The 27,624-nt window shown below is 56.6% G+C and overlaps 3 protein-coding genes and 1 pseudogene across 12 annotated transcripts; 3 read left to right on the plus strand and 1 right to left on the minus strand.

The window, feature by feature from the left end:
* Nucleotides 1–157: 157 nt before the first annotated feature.
* Nucleotides 158–21,431, minus strand: CNTNAP1 (contactin associated protein 1). Of its 4 annotated transcripts, none has more exons than XM_023523900.1 (24): nt 21,346–21,431; nt 13,151–13,252; nt 12,863–13,056; nt 12,263–12,410; nt 11,978–12,181; nt 11,239–11,423; nt 10,358–10,501; nt 9,458–9,719; nt 8,775–8,924; nt 8,345–8,516; nt 7,778–7,884; nt 7,509–7,628; nt 6,939–7,142; nt 6,581–6,737; nt 6,366–6,493; nt 5,915–6,100; nt 5,190–5,411; nt 4,695–4,934; nt 3,427–3,780; nt 3,148–3,275; nt 2,604–2,697; nt 2,169–2,414; nt 2,014–2,060; nt 158–1,561 (listed from the first exon to the last, which is right to left on the minus strand). In XM_023523900.1, the coding sequence occupies exons 3-24, from the start codon at nt 12,995–12,997 to the stop codon at nt 887–889; spliced, it is 4,308 nt and encodes a 1,435-aa protein (XP_023379668.1). In that variant the 5' UTR covers nt 12,998–13,056; nt 13,151–13,252; nt 21,346–21,431; the 3' UTR covers nt 158–886. The 4 variants fall into 4 exon arrangements, with proteins under 4 accessions (XP_023379668.1, XP_023379667.1, XP_023379669.1 ...); XM_023523899.1 differs by lacking the exon at nt 21,346–21,431 and adding an exon at nt 16,118–16,196; XM_023523901.1 differs by lacking the exon at nt 21,346–21,431 and adding an exon at nt 16,118–16,196 and having other exon boundaries at nt 13,140–13,252.
* Nucleotides 10,920–11,040, plus strand: LOC111732182 (annotated as a pseudogene).
* Nucleotides 14,977–17,024, plus strand: CCR10 (C-C motif chemokine receptor 10). Its single transcript, XM_011381279.2, has 2 exons — nt 14,977–15,000; nt 15,807–17,024. Exons 1-2 carry the CDS (start codon nt 14,977–14,979, stop codon nt 16,872–16,874), a joined length of 1,092 nt encoding a protein of 363 aa, XP_011379581.2. The 3' UTR covers nt 16,875–17,024.
* Nucleotides 19,058–27,606, plus strand: PLEKHH3 (pleckstrin homology, MyTH4 and FERM domain containing H3). 7 transcript variants are annotated; one of them, XR_897138.2, is made up of 14 exons: nt 19,058–19,703; nt 20,095–20,283; nt 21,665–21,720; nt 22,065–22,144; nt 22,230–22,421; nt 22,508–22,665; nt 22,777–22,897; nt 23,662–23,968; nt 24,521–24,728; nt 24,964–25,100; nt 25,387–25,519; nt 25,716–26,149; nt 26,474–26,665; nt 27,226–27,606. XR_897138.2 is itself a non-coding variant. In XM_011381184.2 (14 exons), the coding sequence occupies exons 1-14, from the start codon at nt 19,542–19,544 to the stop codon at nt 27,400–27,402; spliced, it is 2,571 nt and encodes an 856-aa protein (XP_011379486.1). In that variant the 5' UTR covers nt 19,060–19,541; the 3' UTR covers nt 27,403–27,606. The 7 variants fall into 7 exon arrangements, 5 of the variants coding, with proteins under 5 accessions (XP_011379486.1, XP_011379487.1, XP_011379491.1 ...); XM_011381184.2 differs by having other exon boundaries at nt 19,060–19,703; nt 25,716–26,174; XM_011381185.2 differs by having other exon boundaries at nt 19,060–19,703; nt 24,964–25,091; nt 25,716–26,174.
* The last annotated feature ends 18 nt before the right edge of the window (nt 27,607–27,624 follow it).

Genomic DNA, 27,624 nt, shown 5'->3' on the forward strand with positions numbered 1-27,624 from the left:
CTGCGGGAGGGAAGGGAGTTGGGAAGAACCAGTCAGGTTCCTGGTGGGCGATACAAAATTCTGAGGGCTCTGCATAGAAATCCCTGGGCCCTCAGCTTAGTTCCCTTAAAACCATCTCACTTACCCCTAACCACGACACCAGCTACCACACACAGACTGGAGCTCTGCCACTCTGCTTTATTAGAACAGCTCCGAGTCTCAGAGCACAGCTTCAGAGTGGAGGCTGGACCAGGCTGGCTGAGTGACCAGCAGACCTCATGGGACTCCTAACACAGGAGAAGCAAACTACAGACCATGGGCACGGCACAAGACAGAACAGTTGATTGATTTTTTCTTTTATATATAAACTGATAATTTAAAAATTAGAGTAATATATAGAGTTTCTCTAGAGAGAGACTTTGCAACAAAATATATATATAAAGAATATGACCTGGGCAAACGAAGCAGCATCTCTGAGCGGAGGAAAGAGGGCTCCTCATGCAATGGAGATGGGGCTGAGCCTTTGGACAAGCACCAAGGCTATTGCATATCTTGGAAGAGGGAGGAAGAGTGGAGGGCCTGGCTAGTCGGTGTGTCTGCATTATTCTCTCTACACTTTTATGGCTTTGGCTAAAGCATGTGAAGCAGCGGAGGTACCAAGGTGCTAAACTGAGGCCTTTTGGTCTCTGTAAAAAAAAGAAAAAGCAGGGCAGGGGATAGCGATGGAGCCCTTCCTAACCCCCAGCTGAGTGGAAGCAGATGGAAGATCTGAAGGGCAGTGGGGAGGCTGGGGATATGATTTAGCAGCCTCCTCCCCCCATACCCTGTGCATCCCTGCAATCCCACACATCTGTCCCTGCTGAGACTGAATGTTTGAAGGGAGGCAGTTAATCTCCCCTGCACTCTGTTAACCCCTGGCAGCAGCTGGGACAGGGATGGCAGGAAGGGCCTGTCTCAACCCAGTGAGGCTTCTTTGGGGCAGGCAAACAACCAGGAGCCTGGGGAAACGGAAATGGGCAGGGCATTGGTTTAGGCAGTGAGGCTCAGCCACTCCCTTTGGTCCCATCTGTAGCTCTGCCCACCAAACTTGGCAGGAGGGGCATCCTCTGGATGAACAGAACCAGCTAAGAGGAGCCAAATGTCCCTGACTGGGTGAAATAGAAGCAGGTACTGGGGAATTCAGAGGAAATGGACTTGGTCCCTGAAGCCCTTCTGGTTCATTCAGACCTGGACTCTTCCAGGATCTGGGGTAGGTTTTGGTCCCGGGGGCCAGGGGCTGGGGCTGGGGCTGGGGCTGGAGCTGGAGCTGGGCCTGGGGCTGGGGCTGGGGCTGGAGCTGGGGCTGGAGCTGGGGCTGGGGCTGAGGCTGAGGCTGAGGCTGGGGCTTGAACTTGGGTGGAAGCTGGTGTAGGGGCTGGGGCCCGGGCAGTGCCTGAAGTAGGTAGGGGAGGTTTACTGCCGGGATGGTAATCATGGGTGGCCTTGGGCTCATTGGTGTGGTAGGAACCCTTGTAACGATGATTTTGCAGATAGAAGAGCACCAACATTCCCACCAGCCCCAGCAGCAGGAAGGCCACCAAAACTGAAAGAGAGAAAAAGGAACAATTCAGATCTGTGGGGTCTCACCCATATATAGACACACGTATGCTTTCGACCAAAAGCATACATGTATGACAGTGTCTGCTCTACTACTACATCAGCCTATTCCTAAGATTCTGGTAGGTCTGAATTCCTGGCTTATCCCCTGCTATATTCTGTTTCTAATATTCTCTTTCCACATCCCTGGTAGTTACCCCTAATTTCTCATCTCTCTACTGTACCCCCATTTCCTCATTCCTTAGCCATTGCCCCATTTTAATATTCCAATTAAAAGTCTATAACATCCTCAAACATATAAAAATCTCCAGCCTATCTCATCCTTCTTCGCACCACTGTGCACCCAGTGCCTTCAGCCCTAGGGATACTGGGCAGAAGAGAATGCTGACAGTCAGAGGGTGGGGTTAGGAGGTCAGGGTAGTGATCGCACTACTCACAGCCTAAAAGTATGGCAACCCATCCATCGTCGTGGTAGTATGGGAAGTCTGAAGAGGAGAAAGCACCAGTTAGGAAAAGCTTTCTCCGTGTTAAGAATCATTTTCCTTCCCTGTTGTCCCTCCCCTCCCTCCCTCTTCTGTGTCCCGGCGTTGTACCTGGGGGCAGATACCAGGGATCCAGCTCAGGTGGCACCTCTGATACAAGACGTGGCATGGCTCCACAGTTAGATTCAGACAGTTCTCCCTGAACTCTAAGGGCCTCAGCTAGTTCAGCTGTCATGGGTCGAGGGGTTCGGAAGTGGGTCTTCAAGGGAGCCACATTGTTGAATCGAACACCGGACAGGCAGCCCGAGAAACCTGGTGTGTTGTAGCGCTGGATCTCCGGATCAATTACTCCTGTCTCTGAAGGAGAGGCGGGTCCAGAAGGAAAGGGGCTTGGACCACCAATAGCCTTGCTCCCTCTCACCATGCATAGGTTTTACTCATCTTTATCACCACCTTTACCGCCATTCTCAGTTCCTTCACTCTCCTTTAGGTTCCAGGGACTTCACTCACTTCTTAATCCAAAACGCATTCTCACCCATAGCTTACCCATTACACGCCCTAGATACAAGGCCTTGGGCGAGTCCAGCTGGCTGTCCACCAACAGTGAGAACTTCTGTTCTGTCAGTGGGAAGTAGTCCACCTGAGGCAGGGAAGGGAAAGGAGATGAAGGAGGGAGAACCAGAGGCAGACGGAGCCAAGACCATGCAGGAACTCTGAGCTCTGTCTAAAGTGGCGGTAAGTCCTAGCTCAGTCTTAGGTTGAGTGATTCCTGGACCCAGATGTAGGATTTGGTATTAAAAACCCAACAACCTGGTTTCGAGCCCTGTTTCTGCAGTTTCCCAGTGGTTTGACTTTGGGGAAACTCACTTTTCTGAGCCCATTTACTCATTTGTAAAACAGAGATAATAAGAACACCTGCCTGCCCAAACTGCCTCATAGACCTGTTTTGAGTCTCATGAGGTAATAGACATGAAAGTCCTCTGTAAATTGGCATATGCTCACAAATGCTAAATATTTGACATTTTCCTGGGTGCCACAACCTAGATTATGAACTTACAATCTGAACTGGTCCACCTCCATCTACACATACCTGGATGAAGAGGTTGCGGTAGACCCGGGTGATGTTGACACTGTGGGGCTGGCCATCAGTGACTGGTCGGGTGGTTAGTTGGTATACGTAGGGACTGGTGCCCAGCTGATAGCGCAGTTGCAGGGTCCCTGTGCAGTAGAGAAGAGAAAGAGGGAGTCTGTCAGCTCCCACAATCCCCATCTTCTAAGATTGCTTGGGTCCCCAGTGAATCAAGTTATGAAAATGAGGGGTGTACTGGAGCAAGCTGGAGTTGAGGGAGAGAGCCTGTCGGGAGCTTACCGTCTTCCTTGATGAGCACAGCCATGTAGTCACGCACAAAGGAGCTGACATAAAGCAGGACGGCAGGGGCAGAGTGGGTGCTGAAGCTGAAGGACACTTCTTCTCCAGTAATGTTGTAGACAGGCCCCCGGTAACCTGGCACAGGCCGGCCGGGCTGTGGGTAGTCAGGCAGACGGTACCCAGGGCCGTGGTAGCCAGGCACATAGCCAGGAGTGTCATAGCCAGGGATGTAGCCCGGCTCATAGCCTGGCACTGGCCGGCTCAGCATGTGGGAAAACTCCCGGGCTGCAGAACGCAGCGCCGACTGCAGGTTATAGCGCATCCAGGTGCCGGGCTCAAAGAAACCACCGATATCTGAAGGCAAGATAGTGAGGTCAGGGCTTCTGTTCCCACATTCAGACATTGTGTATGTCATCCACACACATACACCCAGGACTTGCCCTCAGTTTCTGCCACTGCCACAACACACCTCCCTTCACTTTTAGGTCCCCTTGAGTCCTTCTGTCACAGAGTGGAATCTTAAAACCATGGGAAAGGTAAAAGATTAATCCAGCCCCTGCATTTTACAGGTGGGGAAACTGAAGCTCAGAAATGGGTTAGTGACTTGATTAAGGATACACAGTAAGTGGAGATGGAGGAGCCAAGATTAGAATTGAGATATCATGACCCTATCTGGTACACTCACCACTACTCACACTTCCAAACCTAGACCAAAGAAAAGTCTTCTGTTGGTCTCTAAGTCCCTGTATCTCCCTCCTCCAGCAGACTTCTCATCAGTAACCTACCTGCTCATGCATCCTCCTAGACCAGCCTTAGGGAGGATGCAGTCTGGGCATATATGCAGAAATCTTGCTGTGGTGAATGACAGGGCTCTCCTTAACCAAGAACCAGGTTGTAGACATGTTTTAGGAGTGCAGCAAATGTCAAATAGGAAATGGCATAGGAGGGCATCATGCAGTCTGTGGTGGATATGCTTGCAAGGGGAGTAACCTGTGTTACCTTGGTGATAGTGGGAAGATGGGGAAGTTATTTGCTTGTTGCTTTGAGTTCTTTTACTACCAGATGAACCATCCCTCCCTTGCCCCACTTTATGCCTTTGGAGTCACCTAGCATCTTCAGCTACCTAACGGCCCCAGTTCAGAGCTCAGGAACCCAGGGACAACTCCAGTTTTCCCTGGTGCTGACGTTATACCCTCCTTCTTTCTCTTCCATCCTCTATCCCCTTACACCCTATGACTCCCTGTCCTCCTATAACCAGCAGCACTGACCGTGGTTGCAGTATGGCCCATCGAAGGCTGTGAGGTCACAGTCACATGTATAGTAGCTGTAGCGCTCCACACAGCGGCCTCCATGGAAACAGGGGAACCGGGGGTGGGTGCAGTGGCCTGTGCAGTTGGGCGAGGTACCCTCGGAGGCATTGGCACGGCCTTCCAGGTTCAGAGTCACTCCATTCAGACGCATAGCCCTCAAGCAGCCCACAAAGGGGCGCCTCTTAAGCTCTGCAGATCCTGAGAATGGTGAGCAGTTCAAGAAATGGGTGAAGAGCAAGAGACAGCTATAAATATTAAGGTTAGGAGGGAAGCCAAGGGGGCTAGAAGAATGGAATGGAGCCAGGGACTAGAGAGGAAAGGTGGGCCTTTAGCTCACTCTGAAGCAGAGGGCATTGGGACCTAAGACATGGGGTTTCTGGAAACAAGGAGAGCAGCCTTGAGAGAGCGGGAAGGTGAAGGATGCTTCAGACCTGCCTCTGGGTTGCTGCTCACCAACATAGAGGGGCTGGTCATACTCTAGCCAGATGTAGGTCTGTAGAGGCATAGGCCGCACCACCCAGGGTCGGTGATCTACACGGAGCCGGGCCTGCTTCACGTTGATTTCAGCCCGGACCAGGTGCCACTCATCGTCATTGAACTCAAAGTCATCCGAGTGTACTGTCAGGTTCTCATCTCCATTTCCCACATCGAAGGCAAAGACCACATCCCGGGATGCTGGACAATATGGGGGTGAAGAGGAGAGGACTCAGACCTCCAAGATCCCTCACAGAGTCCTCACCTAATACAACCTCTCTTCTTCACTCTTTGGAGCTCCTTAAATGTTCCTTCAGTTTATCTACAGCCTAGGACAAAACCCATAAACTGTTTAACCTTATACCTACCCCTGGTCTCCCAAATTTGTAGATCCCTAGAGCCAGCTTCCCAACCCCACTTCTTAGGTTAGCAGCATAGCTAGTCACGCAGGAGACACCTCAGGAATCCAGCTTCCTTATTTACAAGTAAGGGGGCTAAGGCCCAGAGAGGCAAACTGGGTGCCCCAGGTCACAATGCCAGCTATCAAAGCAGAGCTGGGTCTAGAACCCAGGGTCATCAAAAGCCCTCTCCATGCTGCCTCTCAAAAGGCGTCTGCCCTTGTCTCCTTCCCCAGCCTCCACCTACCCCATTTATCCCCAGAGATTGTCATCTACCCCATGTCCTTAACCATTGTGCCTGCTCACTGTTTAGTTCCACCCGCACGTAAGGTCGGCACCACTGGTAGTAAGAGCCTCCCATATTCTCTAGGAATACTCCTGAGGGAGCCGAGGTCCTGAAGTAGAAGGAGACGTCAAGGCTGTGGTTGGCACGGATTGGAGGAAAGCGTAGTGCAGCCCCAGTGTGGAAGGAGATGGTGTTCCAGGAATTTCCTATAAAACCAGATGGAGGAAGGCCTTAGGGGGTCTGGAGGGTGTGTGTGTGGGGTGGGGTGGGGTGGGGGGAAAGGCAGCCTCAGGTTGGGTAAGGGAAGGTAGGGAAAGAGAATAAGGAATAACACAGATGGGGGTCATATTGCAGCAAGACCTGGGGTGTCTGGCCGTGCGTCCTAGAGGTGCCCAGTGAGTCATGTGGCCTAGATTTTGGAAAACTGGAGAGCCAACCCTGGAAGTCACACATAAGGAGTCTGCCACTCACGATCGCCATAGCAGCGCAGAGGCCTCAGGAAGAACTGGGCCTCAGAAGTAGAGCGGTTCGTATCCCCCACCACCACCTGAGTAACAGGCAAATGGTCCACAAAGGTCAGCAGTCCTTTGTCAGTTCTCCTGTGGGGGCAAGATGCAGTGGCTCAGCCCCTGCCACTCACCTGCCCCAGAATCCTGAAAGCCCTGTTGCTTTGCCCACCCCCTCACCACTGGGGCTGGTCAGCATCACAGTTACAGTGCAGAGCGGGGTCCACGCAGCTCCGGTCCAGACCACAGGCACAGCGCTGGATCCCAGGCTGCGAGCCTCCCCAGTAGAAGTGCTGTTCCTCATTTCGGCCAATCCAAAAGCTGTAAGGGTAGCCTCCTGGAGAAGAGGTGCAGGAAGTTTGCAGGCCCTATCCCTCCATTAGTCTCTAGGCTCCCCTCTCACCCTTCTAAGCGGCCCAGACCCCTGCTTGAATCTTCTAGCCCAGGGCTCAGCTGAACTGTCTGGTTTTCTTCTCCCAGGCCCCCACTGGCCTCTCCTCCAGCTCTCCACCTCGCCCTCCCTGATCCCAGCCCCAACCTGCAGTGTTGAGCAGCCGGGAATTGTAACAGGAGAACTCGATCCACTGTTCACAGTGCTGTGAAGCATTGGCCAGGGCGCTGACTTCCTCCCAGGATGCATTCCAGTACTGGACAGCCCCCAAGAATGGCCGTTCCATGCTAGAACCTGTCACCCGAGTTGTCCAGAGCCTGTCATGACGCACAACTGTCCATGCCCGGTTCTCTGGTGGAGGGGATGGGACAGAACTCTGGCTGGAGATGGGCATTTTCTACCCATCTCCCTGCCCACCTCTACCACTACTGCTGCAACTCAGAGCCAGTAAATGTGGCCAGCAGCTCCATTCCAGCTCAGCTCTGGGCTCTCAACATTGTAGGCTGGAAACGAGACAGCTGGAATGCATCAGGAAGCTGGAATTTATCTGCAAGGCTAGATTACAAATTCCTGAGTGTCCCTTGTCCCCTCTGATCTCCTTTACCCCCAACACAGTTAAATCTTACTGGCCCCTGCCCACTCTTCAGTCTTTCCCTGTTTCTCCCACACCTCCACATAGCCTTGTCAGCTGCCCCTTCATCCATCAGAGCCACTTACCTCGGATATCACAGTACACTACAAATGGCTTCAGGGGGCCACTGCCATCAGGATCAATGGTGAAGTTTCCAGAAGTTTTCCCACTGAGTCGATAAGCCTCACAGGATTCCTTATATAAAGCTGGTAGGTGGTGGGGTGGGGAAAAGGCAATTATGGGGTCAGAGGACTAGGAGGGCCAGCCCCACCGTCTTTAGCAACTTCATGATCCCCAGCAACCTTCTCCTGACCTCCCCTGTCCATGACTCTCTCCCACATCCCAGCTGGCTTACGTTGGTGGCAGGTCTCCCCCTTGTAGCCTGTCAGTTCGCAGTAGCAGATGAAGTCATCCCAAGACTGGTAGCAGCGTCCATCATGCTCACACATGTTAGGGCTACACCTAGAGAAGGAGGCCAACACCAAGGGAAGGAGCTTGAGAGTGGAGTCTGATCCTACAGGCTCCACTCCCAGCTCTTGAAAGTACCAGAACCCAGTGAGACACACCTCACCTAACGAGCCAGGCATGAGCCTAAATGCTGGGGCATGATGCAGGCCTCAGAGCTCAAGTACTACTGTTTCCCTTTCCCCAAAAGAACAAACAATGCCTTATCACCCCCCACCCCCAAATAAAACCCTCTAGACCAAAAAAATAGATGCTTCATTTTAATTCTGAGCATGTGTCACTTTAAGTGAAGAAATAGGAGGCGAGAGGTCAAGGAAGAATCATCTCCCAAGTGCTGGAGAGTGAGAAGCTGGGACCAGGAGAAGGGAGATTATTGAGAAAGTCTGCTCTTACTGGGAGACCATGGAAGAGGGCTTTGGAGAGCGTCACCTCTTGTTGGGAGAGGGGCTTCTAATACCTATCAGTGATGCCACATGTGTCAAAGAGGACCTCAGCATAGTATCCAAGCCGCCGGCCCTCCACTAGAGTCAGGTTGACCAGTTGACCATCCACTTTGAACAGCTCCATGCAGCCATGGAATGCTGTCTGGTTGGAGTGGCAGCCTGATCGACTGGCTGGCTTGGGACAACCTGGAGAAACCATCTCTGTGAGGTCCTCCCCATGAGAGACCCCAGAGACCCTCCCCCAGGGAGATGCCAAGGGAGAGCCAGACATGAAGGAGAAAAGGGGGCCAATAGACAATGGCACTGACCATTGAGATCCCAAGGCCCCAGAGGGGAAAGAAGGATTTATCTCTACAAAGTTCTCCATGCAGCCTCATCTGGGTGGACTGAGGTGGAGACTTGCCACCCAGAAAAAGAGGTCTGGCCAAGTTGGTCCCCACTTACCCCCAAAGAAGTATGAGGTCCCTGTACGGATCAGCAGTGGGTATGAGACCCTGACCTCTGCCCCTTCCACATCATCAATGCTGATGACTGCATGGTTTTCCTGTGCCGCAAAATTCACCTCATGCCAAAAGCCATCATTCAGGCGGTACCCTGGACAGAAAAGAAGGTTGCTGTGGGTGGGGAAAGCACCACATTCTAGAAGAAATATGTCTTGCCCGGGGAAGGAACACCCCCCCACTCTGTGTCCCAACAGCAGCCTATATGTCCCCCCGCCCCGCCCCATCGTTACACTTATCACACTGGCGAGAGCTCCGAATGTCTCTATTCACTATCCATAACCCCAGCAGCTGATATAGAGTCCGCAAAGTCATAAATGAATAACAAACACCTCCAGAGATCCTCTGGAACTGGAGAATACCAGGACTCTCAGCCTTCCTGCTTCTCCCAGCACTCTTAGCCCCTCAGATCTGCCCCCAGCCCCAGCTGCCTCCATCCACTCCCACTTTTTCCCAGGGCTCTGGGACCTCCGGCTCTGCTCCCTTCACTCCCTCACCCACTCCAGTATGCAAAGGCCCAGGTCCAGGCCTACAACCTCCCCTCCTCTTCTCTGCCCTTTTCTGGGCTACTAGTGCCTTCCGCCTGCGGCCAGTCCCCGCCTCCTGCTCCCTCCCTCCACTATTCACCAGCGGCAAACTGGAGCTTCTTTCGGCCAGTCTGCGCAATGGACACGTTGACCTGCCCTTCGCTGAGCATCAGCTCCACATGGCCCAGCCCGTCCCCCAGGCTGGAGTAAAGTAGCAGGCCGGTGAGGTCCCAGGTGCGGAAGCGAAAGGAGACTGCGAGGCGGCCGCGGCGCGGGAAGCCAGGCACTTGCACGAAGTTGTGAGGACCTCCGAAGTTGACCGGGTGAGGAACCGGATCCAGACAGCGGAATGCCACCTTACCCTGGAGGCGAAAGTGAGGCTCCACCAATAAGCGAGCCATGCCCCAGCCCCCCTCTGCCCATTTTCAACAGGTCTAAGATCTTTATCAAGGCACTCCCTCGGCGTGGGGGCGTGGCGGTAAGACCTCCAACTCTGACCATTCCCACCCTCCAGAAACATGTCCGGCTGTAGCGGGCGTCTGGGCTGGCTCGCTATCACTGATCTACATTGTCTCCAGGGCGACCGCCTCCATTCCTTTCTTCCAGCGTCCAGAGACGATTTCCCGTCGACTACCGGGCAGAGGCCCTAGACTGCGGCTCCTGAGCGGGTGAGGAGATGAGCACACCAAAACTACCCTAGGTTCAAGTCCCTACTAAGCCACAGCGCAACTGCGTGCCCTCTGGCCAAGCCACTCCCGGCCTCTGCACTTTATTTTCCTCATCTATTAATTCAGGAAGTGGTTGAACCGGACCATAGCTTCTTAACTGGGAGGTAGAGGGGTGGTCTTTGCACCTCCTGTTAGTCGGTGATGCCCCCCACTTGAGCATCTGGCTGGGGAGAGAGAGGTCCTGGGCTTTTGTCAAAATCTCTTCCCGCTCCACCTCTTTGCTTTTCGAGCGACTTTGATGTCCCGTCCTCCCAGATCCCCTAGCCACTAGCCTCGAAGGTGATCCGTGAATGGCGCCTCACGGCCAGGTCTGCGATGTTGACACGGTTGAAGATTACATTTTCTATGCAGCCGCGGAAATTATGTCGATAGGCGAGGTTCTTACGTGCTGCGCCCACCAGACCCCCGATGAACATCTGCGGGGATAGGGGGGTTGGGGAGTGAGGTTCCCTGGGTGCGGGAGCCTGCACACCTTTCTCGCATTCCTGGCCATAAAGCTTTATAAAAGACTTGAAACACACATTTCCTTGGTATTGGTATTAAAGCCGGAAGCTCACTGGGCCTTCCTTGGCTTGGGTTCTAACCTGATTCCACCACAAATTGGCTGCAGGCCCTTGGGTAAGTCAATAAGCCTTTCTAGGATTATTTATCTGCAGATCAGGGCCAGGGTCTTTACCAACTCCACAGTTAGGCAATCCAAGGGGGCAATATTGTCATCTTGCCTGATCTCCAAAATCCAGATTTCCAGACCCCATTTCGGGAGTTCTGGGGTGGTGCCCAGGAATCTGCATGCTAACAGCAACAACGATGCCACAACAAAATTCAAGGCCTTTCTTCTATGGCCATGCCACCCTGAATGTGTGCCTGCTCTCGTCTGATTTCGGAAGCTAAGCAGGGTCGGGCCTGGTTAATACTTGAATGGGAGACCACCTAGGAAGACCAGGTGCTGTAGGTGTTTTAAAACAAAAACAAAAACAAAAACAAAACAAACAAAAAACCAGGCCTTTCTATGAGCCACAAGTTTGCCAAGAGCTGCCTAGGATATTCAGGAATCAGAAAACAAGGTCTTACCTCTGCTGGAGAGAAATGCTGTCCACCACTGACTCACCTAGCACCGCACTCAACCAAATGGTGCATCCCCAGCTCCACTCACCTCCGTGTCCAGGTTCAGTTTCTCAAAGTCGCCATTGAGAATGAAACGCTGCACGTAGCCATCCAGGGTGAGATTCGCTTGGCGGCCAAATCGGTCCACACGCACGTAATGCCAGTGCTGATCGTTGAGGACACCGCCAGCACTCACCGTGGTGTGACCAGGCCTTGGCTGGATGGGGCTGCTGCCTGAGGGCAGGGTGGGGCAGAGTCAGCACAGGAACCTGGAGAACCCCAGCCAGCTCTAACCCCCAGGCAGAGCAGCAGTGGCAGCAGCCAGGGAGAGTGGGCATATAGAGATTGGGCCACTGAGAGCCTGGTCCTTGGTGAGGATGTGACTTAGGGTAAGTCATTTAACCTCTCTGAGCCTCTGTTTTCCTATCAGTAAAACTTGAGGCATGATAGCTGCTTTACATCATCATGTGGATTTTATGAAGAGCTAATGCGATACCAAATAACTCTTCTGGGGTCTGTGTAGATAACGACTTTACAAGGAGGAGACTGAGACTGGGAAAGTGTCTTGTCCAAGGTCGCACCACTGGTAGGTAGTGGAGCTGAGACGGGAATCCAGTTCTCCTGACTAGGAATCCAGTGTTTTGCTAGCACTAAAATCTACACGAAAAAGGCGGGTTGGTCCAATTAGGAGGGGAAACATCGGAAGTGCGCGAGGCCTCGCGGAGGAGGTGCACCGAGGGGTGAGGCGGGAGCGCCTCAAGGGTCACACCCAGGGTCGCTGAGCTCACCCAGGCTCATGTGCAGCAGCAAGTGCGCCCCCTGCAGCTCTAGTGTCACGTAGTCGCCCTGGGCTCCCTCGGCGTGCAGCAGGAGCCCGTCTTTCTCTTCGGTCTTGAAGCTGAAGGCGAACACGTCCCACAGGCTCCGGCTGACCCCTCGCGGGAAACGGTACGAGATGGCATCGTCGCCGTCGAAGTAGAGCACGTCCGACTCTGCACGAACGACCGTAGGTGAGCCAGGGGACCGGGAAACTGTTCATCTCCAGGCCCCCGCCACGACCTCCGCATCCTTACTGTAAGGGCAGCCGTAGAGGCCGAGCCTCAGGCCGATCTTGCCGCGCGGGTTCCAAGCCAAGGGCACGATGCGGATGTAGCGCGCCGTGAAGTGGTAGTGCAGGTCGTGGCGCACCACTGCCGACTCATTCACGTTACCGAAGAAGGTCTGAGGGGGAAGGGAAGAGGAGTGACAAGGTCCCCACCCTCTGCTTGTTTCCCCCACAGCCACCCAGTCCACAGTTGTCACAGCCGGCCAATCTCAACTTCCGGAAAGCAAACACTCCTTGATCTCCCCTGCCTTCATGGCTTTATGTAAACACAGTCCCTAGCTTAGTGTCCTCTCCCAATATCCTATTATTTCCTCAAAGCTCAACTCAGGTGTCACCTCCTTCAAGAAGCTCTCCCAGATTTTACCCTAAAGTACGTTAAACCCTGTCATCCAGGAATGTCTTGCACACACGGTGAGCTGACAATCCCTCTGGGCTGAGTCCCCGGAGCGGAAGGCACTGCTCATCTGTGCCCTCACCACCGCCTCCTTCCTTTCCCCAAAAGCTAGCGCCCAGCCCAGGTCACAGAGCCGAGGAGGTTCCCCAAGTGGTACTTAGGGGCCTGGAGTACCGCGTTGTGCCCTTGCTGGTAGAACGGCGTCCAGCTGTCCACTCGGTCACCGTAGAGCAGCATGTAACGTGTGACCCAGTCCCACGAGTTAAAGGAGCCCTGTGTGGCCACAGCCCGGATCCGATGCTTCTTCATTAAGTCGATCTGGAGCCAGGGATTCGGGTCCCCAATCCGGGGAGACCATCCACTTATGCCTATAGAAGAGGCAAGGGCTTTCACCACTGGCTCCCCCTTTACTCCCAAGCTCTCCAGAGTCCTTCACACCACAATGAAGCACCTGACGCTCACCGTGCAGCCGAGCAAAGCGTGGTGTAGTGAAGAGTCCATAATAGGAGGAGGCACCCAGGGAGCGTGCATACAGGGGACCAACCAGCTCCTCATCGCAGCCGTCTGGGTTGAGGGAATGGACATGTTAGTCAGGGCGGCCCCTCCCAGGTCTTTCCGAAGGCCAGGCATACTGAGCAAATGGATCTCCTCCTTCTTGGTCCTCCAGCTGCTAACCTAGCCCTAACTTAAGCCATCTACTCAACCTGGGCTGCACACTCAGGGGAAGCTGCTTTCTCCTTCTGGGGAAGCCCCTAGGCCAGACCCTCCCTAGCCCTGTTCCTGCCCTGGTACCAACCCAGCTCAGTACTCCCCAAAACACGATCAGCATCTTCTGGAATCTGAGTCAGCCCAAGACACCAATCTAGCCCTAGCCTGAGCATCAATCTCACTCATTAGCACTCCGAACCTACACCAACCCCAAATCCAGGCCTTGGTCCCAAACCCAGCTAGTTCTGGTACCATCGCCAGCAACATATCCAACCTTAGTATCAATCGGGGGCACCAACTCCTGCTTGGATCCCAGCCCCAAACCCTAGCCCCTGGGCCAGTTCCAAGCCCAGCCTCGGGCCCCCGCCAAACCTTAACCCTAGCCCCAATCACCAATAACACCCTTATCCTCAACTCTCGAATCCAGGCACAAGTTCCCGTTTGGATCTCTGTCCCAAATCCCGGCCGAGACCGACTCTGTCCTCGACCACGAGCCCAGCCCCAGCCGGAGCCCGCACGCCAGCCGCCAGCCTGCATTGCGGAGCGCGGAGGAGAGGCAGGAAAGGATGACAGAGCGAGCGCGCGCCGGCCTGGAAGGGACCCGCGACCACCTAGCCGCAATGCGGTGCGGGACCCGCCCTGCAGGCTTTGGGCTCCTAGGCCCAACCCTGCCGGCTTCCAAGCCCGGCACTCACAGTAGCCCCAGCCCCGGGCTCCTGAGACCGCGGCGAGCAAGGTGCAGAAGAGCCGGAGAAGCATTCTGCAGGGCTGAAGAGTCTCGGCGGCCGCCTCCCAGTGCCCTGCTCAGGCTAAGGCTCCACCAGTTTCACCGCCGGCTCCCAGCTCTCCTGGGGTTCGCAGCGGATCGCTGTCTCTCCTCCTTACCCACCCCTCCCTCTTTCCTCTCTCCCCCAACCCTTCTCCCCCCAGCCCCCTCGCTGTCGTTCCTGGTTCTCCGCTGTTCTCTCTCTCCTCTCCTTTCCGCCCTCTCTCCTCTCACCTCCCCCCTCCCCAGCCTCTCTCTCCTGACACGCGCCGTTTTCCCGGACCCCGCGCAAGCGCGAGCCTCAGCTCTGCTGCGAAAGGGTGGGGGTAGAGAACCTCCAGCCACCGGGAAATACCCTGAATAACCCGAGGCTGGCAGAGACTGTGGTCTCAGGGGTGGGGGAAAGGAGGTCCTGAAAAACCCAAAAGCCTGGAGAAGGGGAGAAGAGCAAGTAAAAGATTCTAACATTTTCTGAAGGCAAATTATGCTCCAAGCACCCTTGCTAGGCACCCTCATAACCCTGTGAATTCAGCATTTTTACCTTACTCCACTTTGCAGATGAAAAATCTGAGGCTCAGAGAGATCAAACAAACTTACTCAAGATCACACAGGTAGCTAGCAAATAAGGATATTCCAAAAACCTCTTTCTACTGGCAGGGTAAAGTGAAATTAGGGGTGGAGGTAGATAAAGAGGGGGCCCACAGACCCTAATCCCCACCGCCTTCTTGGCCCCTCTCCCCGCCCCTTCCTTCCTGTACCACTAATTTAACTTCTCTCCCCAGTGGCTATACCTCAGAAACCGGTGTAGCCAGAGATGGGGACTGAGCCCGCAGAGCAGGTGGGAGTGGGGACAGGGGGGAAGAATTACAGAGAGGGAGGGTAAAGTGAAGGGATGGGATTCCACATCTGGCAATAGGCCTCTTCTGTGCTATAACCCGTCCAGGATGCCTGTAGCCATTTGGGTCTGGGGCCCTCCATGTAAATGGGGCTGGTTATGTGAGGCTGGGGTTGAGGGATGGGACTGGGGATGAGGGGGAGGGCAAGCTGAACATAGAGTTCCAAGGTCTTAACCAAAAACCTGAGCCCCAGTTCTTGAGACGGGCTTGTCATGAGTTGTTCAGTGCACCTGTACTGGAGGTAGAGGTGGGGTGCGGAGCGGAAAAGGGAAAGGAGATCTGTGGTTTGGCCACCAGTTCTGAGGCAAAGCCTGCATGTGGGAGTTCTTCCAGGAGAGGGCGCTGCAAGCAGAACTGAAGCTCTAACATTTATTAATAATACAGACCCTTGGCCTATGAAGAGCACAGATACTTCATATCCATTATCTTTCTATTTCAAACAACACTGCCATGTGGGCTGGTTACAATTTCTAATCTTGACATTACATATTAGGCTCTATCCGAGATCCAGATAGAGCAAGTGGCTTGTTCAAGGTCACCCAAAAAGCTGGATGCAGAGTCAGGAGTACAAACAAGGGAAGTCAAGGCCTGTTGAGGGTGTGCTGGGAAGAGTGTGGAGAAGAATTTGTGTCTTCTCCCCGTGTATGGTTGTACCTGGTCACACCCCAGTTTGGAAGTCATATGTAGGAGGGGGCTGGGACTGGGAAGATGTCTCATAAGGTCTCTCCTCTCATTTTGACATTCCCAGGTTTCCTGGGGCCCCTACTCCGGGGCCGATGATGAGGCATACTCCGTTGAGCCATTGCCAGAGCTCTGCTACAAGGCAGATGTCCAGGCTTTCAGTCGGGCCTTCCAACCCAGTGTATCCCTGACGGTTGCTGCCCTGGGTCTGGCAGGCAATGGCCTGGTCCTGGCCACCCACCTGGCGGCCCGTCGCGCTGCCCGATCCCCTACCTCCGCCCACCTGCTCCAGCTGGCCCTGGCCGACCTTCTGCTGGCCCTGACTCTGCCCTTTGCTGCAGCTGGGGCTCTGCAGGGCTGGAGTCTGGGAAGTGTCACCTGCCGTGCCATCTCGGGTCTCTACTCAGCCTCCTTCCATGCCGGCTTCCTCTTCTTGGCCTGTATCAGCGCCGACCGCTACGTGGCCATTACTCGCGCCCTCCCAGCTGGACCCAGGCGCTCCAGGCCCGGCAGAGCACACTTGGTCTCAGTCATGGTGTGGCTGCTGTCGCTGTTCCTGGCGCTGCCTGCTCTTCTTTTCAGCCAGGATGGGCAGCGAGAAGGCCAGCGGCGCTGCCGTCTCATCTTCCCCGAGGGCCTCACGCAGACCGTGAAGGGGGCGAGCGCAGTGGGGCAGGTGGTCCTGGGCTTCGTGCTGCCACTGGGCGTCATGGCGGCCTGCTATGCGCTCCTGGGACGCACGCTGCTGGCCGCCAGGGGGCCGGAGCGCCGGCGCGCGCTGCGCGTCGTGGTGGCCTTGGTGGCGGCCTTCGTGGTTCTGCAGCTGCCCTACAGTCTCGCCCTGCTATTGGATACCGCCGACCTACTGGCCGCCCGCGAGCGGAGCTGCCCTGCCAGCAAGCGCAAGGACCTGGCACTGCTGGTGACCGGGGGCCTGGCTCTAGCCCGTTGCGGCCTCAACCCGGTGCTCTACGCCTTTCTGGGCTTGCGCTTCCGCCAGGACCTACGAAGGCTGCTCCGGGGTGGTGGCTGCAGCCCAGGGCCTCACCCCGGCGGCCGCTGCCCCCGCCGGCCCCGCCTTTCTTCCTGCTCGGCTCCCACTGAGACCCACAGTGGCTCCTTCTGGGACAACTAGTGCTGCGAATCAAGAGGAGGGGGCGGGCTGAGGAAATGAATCAGGGAGGATAGTGGGAAAGGGGAGTAGGTGGGGGAATACTGAAAGAGGTAGGGACCTAAAGGAATTGCTTCTGTACTTTGCCACATTAAATTGATAACATGGAAATGAGACGCAATCCAACAACTGTTACTATTTTTGAGTCACCAACTTGGAAGTGATTTGTAGCAGGGCAACCATGCCTGTCCACCCTCCTCCCCTCCCCCTCCCCTCTCCTCCCTCTCCCCCCTCTCCCCCCTTCTCCCCCCCCATGCCCGCCCCACCTCCAAGGCGCTTGGCTTTCGGTGGAAGGTGCTGAGAGCCTGGGTCGTGGTGGGGGGGCTGCTGGGCCTGTTGAAGCTCCAGGCATTGACACCCCCTCCACTTTCACCCGGTCTCTGCTAACAGAGGCGAGGTGGGAAAGCTGCCAGGAGAGGAGGGGTGAGGGGTTCCTCTTGAAACAGCGTAAGATAGAGCTTTCTAACAACCAGAGTGCTATCCAGTAATGGCTGCCTTAGCAAGTACCAAGTTCCCCGCCTCTGGAATGTTCAGGCCGAGGCTGTCCGGGACAGTGTGTTCCTGTGCAAGGTGTGGGGGTAGGGATGGGGGCAGGAGATTCCCGTTTTGGGTGGGCTTTTGGATTAGATTACCATTTCATAGTCTCTTCTAAGGTTCTGTGGTGAAAAGAAAAAATGTAAAAAATAGTGTTGGAGTTTTTCACCTTGGAGAAAAACCAAGGAGAGAATTCCCATTTGCAAATTTCCAGAGTCGTTATCATGGGCGTGGTGGAGGTGGAGGTGACTGCCTTTCTCAGTCTTTCCTGGGGACAGGGTCAGAAGAAATGTACTAAGCCTGCCAGAGAGAGGTTAGACCTCAGAAAGAACTTCCCTGCAGGTCAAGGCCTGGGATACAGACGGGGAAGAGAACTGTGGTGTTTCCACCCTTAGGAAACCGCAGTGCAGGCCACTCATTTTGGGCCAGGACGAGGCCGGGATGGCCTCTAGAGACGGTCGCATTGACTCCTGGTCTTTGTTTTACACAATCACGATAGGCAGGATGATGTTCACGTGCGACAAGTCTCGCAGCTTAATATCCGGGCAGCTTTGCTGCCTGGACCACTCCAGCCAGCAGTCTGGGGACCTGGGGCAAGAAGGGCGGGGCGTGGCGGGGAGGTCTCCCGGGAGGCGCTGGCCTGACGTCCCCGCCCTGTCTCGCCCCGCCCAGCTTGGGCTAGCCTTCCTTCCCAGAGCCTCCGGCGGCTGAGACGGAACCACGGCTTCCAGGGGCCGGGGTCCTGGGAAGACCTGGAGATGGCGGCGATCCTCAAAGGGTCCCACACGCCAGCCACTCGACCCAACCTGGAACCCTCCACCGGAGACCGCGGGAATCGCCGCTGAGTCAGCAACTCACGCGCGCGCCCGCCGTCGCCCCCGCCCCGTCTGCGGCCCCGCCCCGTCCCTCCTGAGCCTTGGTTAACCCCTTCCTACACAGAACCGCAGGATAGTCACCCTGAGAGGACTCCACTCTACCCGAAGACCACAGAATTCCCTAGAATCCCAAGTTGCCCTCCCCACTGGAGTTCAGTGAGCTTGTGCGCTCTAAATTAGATTTATTTTCGGCCTAAGTCTGCACTTCACTTCAGAAAGGAGGTGACTCAGGTCGAGGAACTAGACTCCTTCACCCATGGGCGAGGGCCACATCTAGAGCTGTGCTTTGCACAGGTAGCTAAGGCTCTTTCCTTTCTCAGGGACCGTGAGACGAGACAGGTTCAGAGGCCAGCAACTGAGGCTTTCCTCGATGTCCTATGGCCTTGGTTCTCCAAAATTCCTTCTCAGGAGGGTTTTTAATCTGTTGGTTAGTGAGTCAAGAGTTAAAACAAGAGCTTAAAGGAGGGCTTCCGTGACGTCACTAGCACTCCCTGTACGACCTCAGAGACGAAGGCGTGGCTAACATCGCACCGTCCCCTCCCTCCCAATTCCCCTGTCCCTCCCCGCTGTCACCGAGCCAGTGGCACATGATGCAACCCGCCGCGGTTTCACTAGCTTGATTGGTGGCCGCGCCCGGCGCCAGGCACAGGGATTGGGCAAAGGAGGCTGTGACGAAAATTGGACCCTGCCCTGTAAAGAAGGGAGGAGAAAAAGAAGAGGGAGGGAGGGGGGCGAAGGGGAGGGGATTTGGGAGGCGGGTCCCGGCACTGTGCTCGCGCCCCTAGCGCGCCAGTCCCGGGCTGCAGGGAGCGCAGCGCGCGCGGCCCGGGCCCCGGCCACCGGACACTCTACCGGACACGACCCTCCCTGAAGCTTGGACAGCTGCCCACCTTGGACACTGCACCGGACACTGCCCCCCATAGGGCTGGACACTACAACGGACAGTACTTCCCAGCTCCGGACATTGCTCCCTCCTCCCCCTTGGGCCCTGGACGCTTTTCCCCCTCCCCCTCCGGGGGCCCAGACACTGAGCCCCCTGCAGGCTCTAGCTAGCGACCCCTTGCACCCCAGCGCCAGACACTGCCTCCTCCCTGTTCCTCTCTCCCTTCCCTTCTTCCTGCTTCATCTTTCCCCTGCTCGGGTCGGAGCCCCATCAGTTTCTCCGACCCCCTGCAGCTCAGCCCCGGCTGCCTGCGCCCCCATCCCCCGGCTGCTCGCCCGGATGCCTCTCCCCGGGGGATTGTGGTGGCTCCTCTGCTGCCGTCGAGGCTTTACTCTTCTGCACCGGGACTACGGGGACGGCGAGCTTAGCGGGGACGGGGACGAGGACGAGGACGAAGAGACCTTTGAGCTACGGACCCCAAGTCCAGCGGGCGGCGGGAGGGTAAGTCCCGGGGGGTTTACAGCCTTGTCTGAATCCCTCTTACTACCACCGGCCGTCACGCCTGATCCTGCTCCAGACTACAGCCAAACGCCGCGCTCTTGGCGGACAGGAGACGTGGGAGAGTTTTTTGCCTGGGGGCCATAAGCCCCCAGGAGCTCAAGGAGCAGCCCTACTCGGATGTGCCTATGGGCCTCGCGCCGCACGCTGGGCGCTGTCCACCTGCTGGGGGCCCTGAGGCGGGGGAGGCGTCACGCGTGGCCCGACCTGGCCCTGCCTCTCCCTTCCCCGCCGGGCCCGCGTCCCATCCCGTCTCCTTCCGCCTCCGCCAGCGCCGAGGAATGTGGCGAGGCCGGCTAGGCAGCTCGGACGCCTGGGTCCGCTCTGCTCCCAGGTCGTGAATTCTGAGCGCTGGGGCCAGATGCGGGAGCTCCCGCCGCGGGGACCTGGGCGAGGGGGAGAAGGCATCCTCAGATTGGGGTCCGTGGCAGGGACCCCACGGAGAGGGAACTGGGGGCCACAACTCTTCGAGGACCCCTCGTCATTACCCTGCCACACAGGACAGAACTCTCGGCCCTTCTTGGTGAGGCTTCTGGGAAATCCCTAAGGGGATGGTGAGGGACACTCAGCTCCCCAGTTTTGTCGAATCTCCCCTTGGGGAAACTGAGGCTCCATTGGTGTGGGATACTTCCATCCCCTAACATCTCCTCTCCAATTCCCCAGCACGCCGGCAACCAGAATCCCGTGTGCTGTGGCCTGAGTCAGGCTCCCATCCCCCCCGCTCAGGGGTCCCCAGCAGGCCCGGTGGCTCTGTGCCCGGGTGGGGCGGGCTTTGCCGCCGGGGCCGGCGCCAGCACCTGGCGGAGGCGGAGGGCGGATAAATATAGAGGGGAGGGAAGGGAGGGAAGCAGGGGACTACGATTAGGCGAGTTGGTCTAAGAGGGTAGTCAGCACCTGCCACCCCTGAGCCCATGGTGGTGTGTGGCCAAGAGCCCCTTTCAGACCCTCCAGAAAATAGGTGGACCTTCGCCCCAGGAAGGCACAGGCACAGGACCCAGGAGTTCCCAAGCGTCCAGGCTGAGCAAGGGCAGCTCTGTGAACCAGGCCATTGGCGGCCTCATGCTCCACCTCCACCCCTCTCCCCAGAGCTTGGGGACAGGTGTCTCTGCCCCCAACCCCCCCTCCTGGCTTTAGCAGTCTGGGCGCAATGAGACGATGGCACAGTTCCCGCTTGACCTGGCTCCTGGATGAATTTGCGGCCTCTCTCAGCCCCCAATCTACAGTTGAAGTTCTAGAAAGGGGGGAAGGCAAAATCCCCTACCACACCTCTCCTGTGGAGTGTGTGCCATTCCTCAGCCAGACCTGCCCTTCCCGAACCCCAGCAAAGGGTCAGGGTCTTGGCTTACATTAAGTCTCTGGGGTGTCTGTGGGAAGGCATAAGAAGCTCTTGGAGAAAGCCCTAAACTGAAGGAGTCTCTCTTCCCTTCATCCACCTCTGTGCCACCTCCTGCCTGCACGTCGGCCAGCTAAGGGAAAATGAGGAGTAGAGGGTGACTTCGAACCTGCCAGAGCAAGAAGGGACTACATCCACCTCTCCCTTTTCAAACCTGGGGAAGTTAAGACCCAAAGACTGGAAGGGACTTACCAAAGTTCCACAGAGAGTTAGTGCTTGAGCTGGTATTAGAACCCAAGTCTTCTGAGTCGCTGCCCAGTGCTCTTTACACTCTACCAAAGCCCTGATTGCATCTTCAAAGGGTAACGCAGATAAGGCGGGAGCCATGGCTTGTTAGCAGGGGCTGTTCTGTAGAGACTGGCGGGAGGGGAGAGCCTAGGGGTTTTAGCTCACTGGCTCACAATCACGACTCCACTCCTTGATTCTTCAGCCCCCTGAGCAGCACTGTCCTGGGGGCAGAAGCCACGTGCATCCTATGAGGAAAGCACTGATCCTGAGCTTGTTTCCCCAGGGCCCCCTGGACGTGACGCTGACTCAGCCTGTGAGGAGCGTGCCAATCTCAGACAGGTGAGCTCCATCCCATGGTCTGGAGACCCCAGCCCATTCCTAGGACCCCTACTCATGCTGCTTTTGCTCCCGCGATTGTGCAATAAGGGAGAGTCACTACCGGACGCTGTGGTTTGGCTGGGGTCCCATGGGGGCGGTCCGGCTGGGGGCGCCTGGAGGAAGGAGGGTGCGGGCTATTTCTGGTGCGAGGTCAGACTGGCCCAGCGGTTCCCACAGCCTGGGGGAGGGGTGCCCAGCCTGGAGCAGGCACCCCTCGAGGTCTGGGGAACCCCTATAGAGGAGCCCCCTGGAGGCGTGGTACACCACCCACAGCTTCGCCCAACCCTGCCTCCCCTCTGGACCAGGCTGCAGAGCTGGGAGGAGACGCGGAGCCTCATCCCGGAGAAAGGGCCGCTGGAGGACGACACAGACGTTGTCGTGAAAGGTGAAGACCCATCTTATGCACTCTGGAGGCCCCCCAATCCGAACCTCCAGAGCATAATGTCTTCTGCTGATCCCCTCTCCCTTAGGTTGGCTGTACCGCGAGCCCCGCGGCGGAGGGGCGAGGCCCTGGTTGCCTCCGCGCCGGTCCTGGTTCGTGCTCACCAGGGACTCCCTGGACCAGTTCAGCAGCAACGGGAAGGGGGCGCGGCGCCTTGGGAGCCTTGTGCTCACCAGCTTGTGCTCAGTAGCCGGCCCGGAACGCAGGCCCAAAGAGACCGGTGAGACCTCGTGGGGACTCTCCTACCTCTCAGGGCAGTGCACCCAGCCGTCCCTGATTGCCTTCCGGGGCCTCTCTTTCCTTCAGGTCTGTGGTCAGTGACCGTGTCTGGTCGGAAGCACAGCGTCCGGCTCTGCTCCCCGCGTCAGGCCGAGGCAGAGCGCTGGGGGATGGCACTGCGCGAAGTGATCGCCTCCAAGGCACCACTGGAGACCCCCACCCAACTGCTGCTCAGAGACATTCAGGTGACAGAGAGGGGACTCCATCGAGAAAGAGAAGGGTGGTGGACCCAGCAGTTATCCGGATTCATGGCGAGCCCTCTTCTCCATCACTTTGAACCTTTCCCTGGCCTCTAGGATAGTTGCGGGGACCCCGAGGCCGTGGCCCTCATTTACCATCGGAACCCGATTCTGAGGCACACCAGTGGGGCCTTGTACGCGCCACTCCTGCCCTTGCCCTACGGAGTCAGTGCCCCTGGTGAGTAGTGCCGTGTCCCAGGTCCCTTGGATGGGAAATCTGAATGCCTCGCCTGACAGGGACCCAGGAGTCCTCAGGGGACCTTTTCGGCCCCTCACTTTTCAAAGTATAAAGGTGAAACTGGAAGCTGACCAGACATACCCAGGGTGGCAGGGTGGGAAGACAGCACAGAAAAAAGGATCCCCTTCGACCATCTTTCCTACGGGTCTATTTCGGACTACTGGTGTTCCTTCACGAGTTCTTACATTGTCTTCTATTCTCTCATTACACGTTTAAGACCATGCTGTACTACCTTTACAAGGGGCGGAAAGGCCAGTACTCTGGGAGAATGTGCTGGCCTCATCTAACTATATTTCTCCCTAAAAGGGATTAGTGACTGGCCCAGGTCCTAAAGCTAGAGGATTAAGGGGAGCTGGGAGAAGAACCCTGATTTTCTGACTCCTAGTCCAGCCTGTTTTTGGATCCATGGTGATGGCTCTCTGTATACAATTACAGAATCTAGGTTTGAACCTATGTCCTTTAGTCTCTCTCTCTGCCTTACAGCTTTAGCAGTTCCAGAGGGGAACTGGGAGGCAGGGGTTGAGAGTTTGGCTCTGTGGGGACCATTGCTTTCCCTTCACTCTTCCTGTCCTTCGTACCCTCCCCTCCTTGTCACCCTCTGTCCTCTTATACTCCCTCTGACCCCCTCTGGTTCATGCCTTCCTCCCAGGGCCCAGCTCTGTGTCCCCTCTCCAAACCGTCCCTCCGCCCCGACCCTTCCACAGGTCCAGGCTACGCACCCTTGCGCGAGGAGGCGGTGCGGCTGTTCCTGGCACTGCAGGCCCTGGAGGGGGCACGGCGCCCCGGGCCCCTGATGCAGGGTGTACTCCAGACCTGCCGGGACCTGCCCGCGCTCCGCGATGAACTCTTCCTGCAGCTGGCTAAGCAGACCTCGGGCCCTGCTGGCCCCCCCGGGCTCCGGGCTACCGAAGACCCCGCGGCCTTACGGTACTGGCAGCTCCTCACCTGTATGAGCTGCACCTTCCGGCCCGGGGGAGCTGTACGGGGGCACCTCCTAGGACATCTGGAGAGGTGAGAGGGGTAGGTGGGGTAAGATCAAGGCAAGAAAGCTACAGGGCCAGGAGAGAATGACAGGCCTTTTCAAACGGGTTTGGCAGATGGAGAACTTAGACCCAGAGAAGCAAGGGACTTGCCCAAGGTCAGGGCCGCTGCTAATATGTGCAGCGCGTTTGTGGGAATTACAAGATCACATCTCACTTGCAGGCGGAGAAATTACAAATAGGTACCCGCTTTGGGCGGAGGAATTATCAAAAGGCTGTTTTTTCCTCAGTGAGGATGCAGTCCAGAGCCAGGGCTAGATTTTGGATTTCGACTTGAGAGAGGATTATGGAGACTTTGGGAAGTGAGAGGGTGAGGTTAGGAGTCTCCAGGGGCCTTAGAAAGTAATTCATCTCCATACAGAGAGTCACTGGTGGATTCAGAAGAACCTGTTGCTGCCTTCGAGGAACTTAGAGTCGGAGGGGAGGGAACCGACTAGAAGAAATAAACTATAAAATAAGAAGGCGAGGGAGAGGGGGAAGGAAAACCCTCAGAGCCCTGATCCTCGGGTTCTCCCTACTCCAGGACTGAGCAGGCACTCCCGGACTCGGAATTGGCGGAATATGCGCGCTTTATTCGAAAAGCGCTGGGCCGGACGCGAGGCCGAGAGCTGGTGCCTTCGCTAGCAGAGATTTCCGCGCTGAGCCGACGGCAAGAGTTGTTATGCACCGTGCACTGTCCCGGAGCTGGTGCCTGCCCTGTGGCCATAGACTCCCACACCACTGCGGCGGAAGTAAGGCCAGAGAAAGACCCCTGAAACCTCAACCCTTCCTCCCAGCTTCCCACGCCCGGCTGGCCCGGCGCACGGGCCCTAGGTTTGCCCCGAGTGTGAGATTCATCATGGGCGAGAGTTGTCTTTGGCGGGACTGAGAGATCTCGAAGACCCCGCCAGCTGGATCTGCCCCTCCAGAAGTCCTGGCAAGACCCTTGCGCGGCCTGACTTTCCCCTCCCACCCTCTTCCTTCCAGGTTGCTCGTGAGCTGGTAGGGCGGCTGGGCTTGGCCCGAAGCCGTAACGCATTCGCGCTGTATGAGCAGCGAGGGGCCCAGGAGCGAGCCCTGGCTGGAGGGACTCTTGTGGCTGACGTGCTCACCAGGTTTGAGAAGTAAATGTCCAGCCTCAGCCCTGCTTTCCTTTAGCCCATCTGCCTCTCAGCTTCGGTCAATCTCTAAGCAAACGTTTATGAGCGCTCGCCACTTGCCCTGCACTGTGATGTTTACTGGTTCCCAGAGGGACCCCTGCCCACCAGCGGTTTGCAGTCGGGCTTCGAGGCTCCCCTCCATGGTCCACTCCACCCTGGCCCCGCCCCCAACATTGGTCCCGGCTCCCAGAGGCCCGCGCCTTGTGGGGCCCTGCTTCTGCATCGCATAGCGGGGTGTTCTCTGCTGCAGTTTGGCTGCAGAGGAAGCCTGGCTGGAGGACTCGCCCGACTCTGGTTGGAGACTGTGCCTGCGTCTTCACGGACCTCTGCACCCTGAGGGGCTGTCCCCAGACAGTCACGAACTGCCTTTCCTCTTTGAGCAGGTGAGGATCTCCGGCATTCACGGCCCCCAAAAGACCCCTGAGCCTCAACCCATCCCCTGCTGGGCCATCGCGTTTCGTCGTATGGCAACCCCGTGGGAGGCTTCACTTGAACCCAGACCTCAGATTCCTCGCCCTGAGGTGTTTTTGCGACCACACAGCCACCGCTGCCTCGCTGACGCCCGGTGCCTCCCTGTAGGCTCACGCTCTGCTGCTGCGCGGCCGGCCACCCCCGCCGGATGACACGCTGCGCGCCCTGGCGGCGCTGCGTCTGCAGAGCCTGCACCAGGACTTCTCCCCGCGGGCGCCTCCGCCGCGCCTGGACCGCCTGCTGCCGCCCCTAGCCCCGCCGCGTGCACACCCTCCCCGCCCAATCCCCAGGCCTCCCCCATCTGCTGCCCTGCTGGCCGAGGCAATCTGGAGCCCGGGACTAGCCAAGCGTCGAGCGGAGCGGGCCCGGCGTGGCGGGGCGGGCCGCAAGGCGGGAAGCTTGGCCCGAGAGGGAGGAGGTGGCACCGGCACCGCGGCTGCTGTGCTGGGCAGCTGGAAGCGGCTACGGGGCATGGGCCGAGCTGAGGCCATGGCTGCCTACCTGGCTCTGGCGGCGCAGTGTCCAGGGTTCGGCGCTGCTCGGTATGACGTTCTGGAGCTGAGCACGGTGAGGGGGAGAAGGGAGAGGGGGACTCTGGTGGCCCAAGCCCCACACCTTTGTCCCAGAGCCAGAGGTCCCCACTATGAGTCACTTCACCCTACACCCAGCACAGCTGCCCATCTCAGATCCCAGGATTCATTGCCTGGCCCTTGGGCCCTTATGTCTCTAGAGCCTTAGTCCCCTGACACATGCACTGTGGATCATAGGGAGACCAGGAAACTTCCTGCTCACAGCCATCTTCTCCCACCAAAAATAGAGCTACGGGGTCTCCTTTTTGCACCCTGACTCTGCCTGTCTGTCTGCAGGAGTCTGATGGGGGTGCTCCACAGAAGCTATGCCTGGGCCTGGGAGCCAAGGCCATGTCCCTCTCTCGACCTGGTGAGACAGAGCCCATCCACAGTGTCAGCTATGGCCATGTGGCCGCCTGCCAGTTAATGGGCCCCCACACTCTAGCATTGAGGGTGGGAGAGAGCCAGATCCTCCTGCAGAGTCCCCAGGTGAGTAGGAAAGAGGGGTGTGGAAAGAGGAAAGAAGGGAAAAGATGTCAAGAAACATTTATTAAACAGAGCATGGTCCAGGTACAGCTCTAGGCACTGGAGACCCAGCAGTGATCAAAGATCAAGGAGCTTACATTAAAGTGGGGGAGTCAGACTCTAAATGAGAAATCAAAGACTATTTAAGATAGAGATAAGTGCTACAAAAGAAAGAGCAGTGTGACAGGAGGTGATGAGGGGACCATAGCATTAGGTAGGATGGTCAGAAAAGGATACTCAAAGAAGGTGACATTTAAGCTAGCCATAAGAAGATCTGGGGGAACAACATTCCAGGTAAAAGGAATTGCAAGTGCAAAGACCCTGAGATGAAAATAAACAGCATATTAGAGAAGCAGAAAAAAGCAAGTGTGACTGGCACATAGTGAGTGAGGGAAAGAGTGATGATGAGGAGGGAAAAATTGCAAGGAGCAGCTCATGTAAGGCCTTGGTAAGGAGCCAGGGTGGAGGATGAGACAGGAGAATCCAGTGGCCCCTGTTGCACTCTGACCTCTGCCCTCTCTTAGGTGGAAGAAATCATGCAGCTGGTGAATGCCTACTTGGCCAACCCCTCCCCCGAGAGGCCCTGCAGCAGCCCTTCTCCTCCATGCCAAGACCTGCCAGACACCTCCTCTCCCAGCCAGCACCCGGGCCTGGATGAGCCCCAGGGACAGTCTGGCTATTTGGGGCAGCTGCAGGAATGAGCCTGCCAAGAGGTCACGACCTCCCTCCAGTCTCCAGCCTGGACTTGGACTACTCTGAGATTTGAGGGAACCATGGACCCTTTCAACCCTGCAGGGACAGGGCACACCACACACCCGAGGGCTGTAACGGGTGCAGAAAATTTTCTAGTTTGTTTCTTAATTTATTTGTAGAAGAGAAGAAAAAAAAATTCTTATTTACACAAATCCTTCCTGTGGGAGTGT

Source organism: Pteropus vampyrus, unplaced genomic scaffold (genome assembly GCF_000151845.1).
Source record: "Pteropus vampyrus isolate Shadow unplaced genomic scaffold, Pvam_2.0 Scaffold432, whole genome shotgun sequence".
NCBI classification, from domain to species: domain Eukaryota; kingdom Metazoa; phylum Chordata; class Mammalia; order Chiroptera; family Pteropodidae; genus Pteropus; species Pteropus vampyrus.

What these genes read in the sequence shown, in the direction of transcription:
- CNTNAP1 (XM_023523900.1), bottom strand. Translation starts at nt 12,997, where the DNA reads ATGAAGAAGCATCGGATCCGGGCTGTGGCCACACAGGGCTCCTTTAAC. An exon ending in GCTGCTGCACATGAGCCTGG is followed by an intron (nt 11,424 to 11,977) that starts GTGAGCTCAGCG and finishes CCCTGCCCTCAG; the next exon opens with GCAGCAGCCCCATCCAGCCA. An exon ending in GACCTCATACTTCTTTGGGG is followed by an intron (nt 8,517 to 8,774) that starts GTAAGTGGGGAC and finishes TGGTTTCTCCAG; the next exon opens with GTTGTCCCAAGCCAGCCAGT.
- CCR10 (XM_011381279.2), top strand. Translation starts at nt 14,977, where the DNA reads ATGGGGACTGAGCCCGCAGAGCAG. An exon ending in GGACTGAGCCCGCAGAGCAG is followed by an intron (nt 15,001 to 15,806) that starts GTGGGAGTGGGG and finishes TGACATTCCCAG; the next exon opens with GTTTCCTGGGGCCCCTACTC.
- PLEKHH3 (XM_011381184.2), top strand. Translation starts at nt 19,542, where the DNA reads ATGCCTCTCCCCGGGGGATTGTGGTGGCTCCTCTGCTGCCGTCGAGGC. An exon ending in GTCCAGCGGGCGGCGGGAGG is followed by an intron (nt 19,704 to 20,094) that starts GTAAGTCCCGGG and finishes CTCTGCTCCCAG; the next exon opens with GTCGTGAATTCTGAGCGCTG. An exon ending in TCCTCCTGCAGAGTCCCCAG is followed by an intron (nt 26,666 to 27,225) that starts GTGAGTAGGAAA and finishes GCCCTCTCTTAG; the next exon opens with GTGGAAGAAATCATGCAGCT.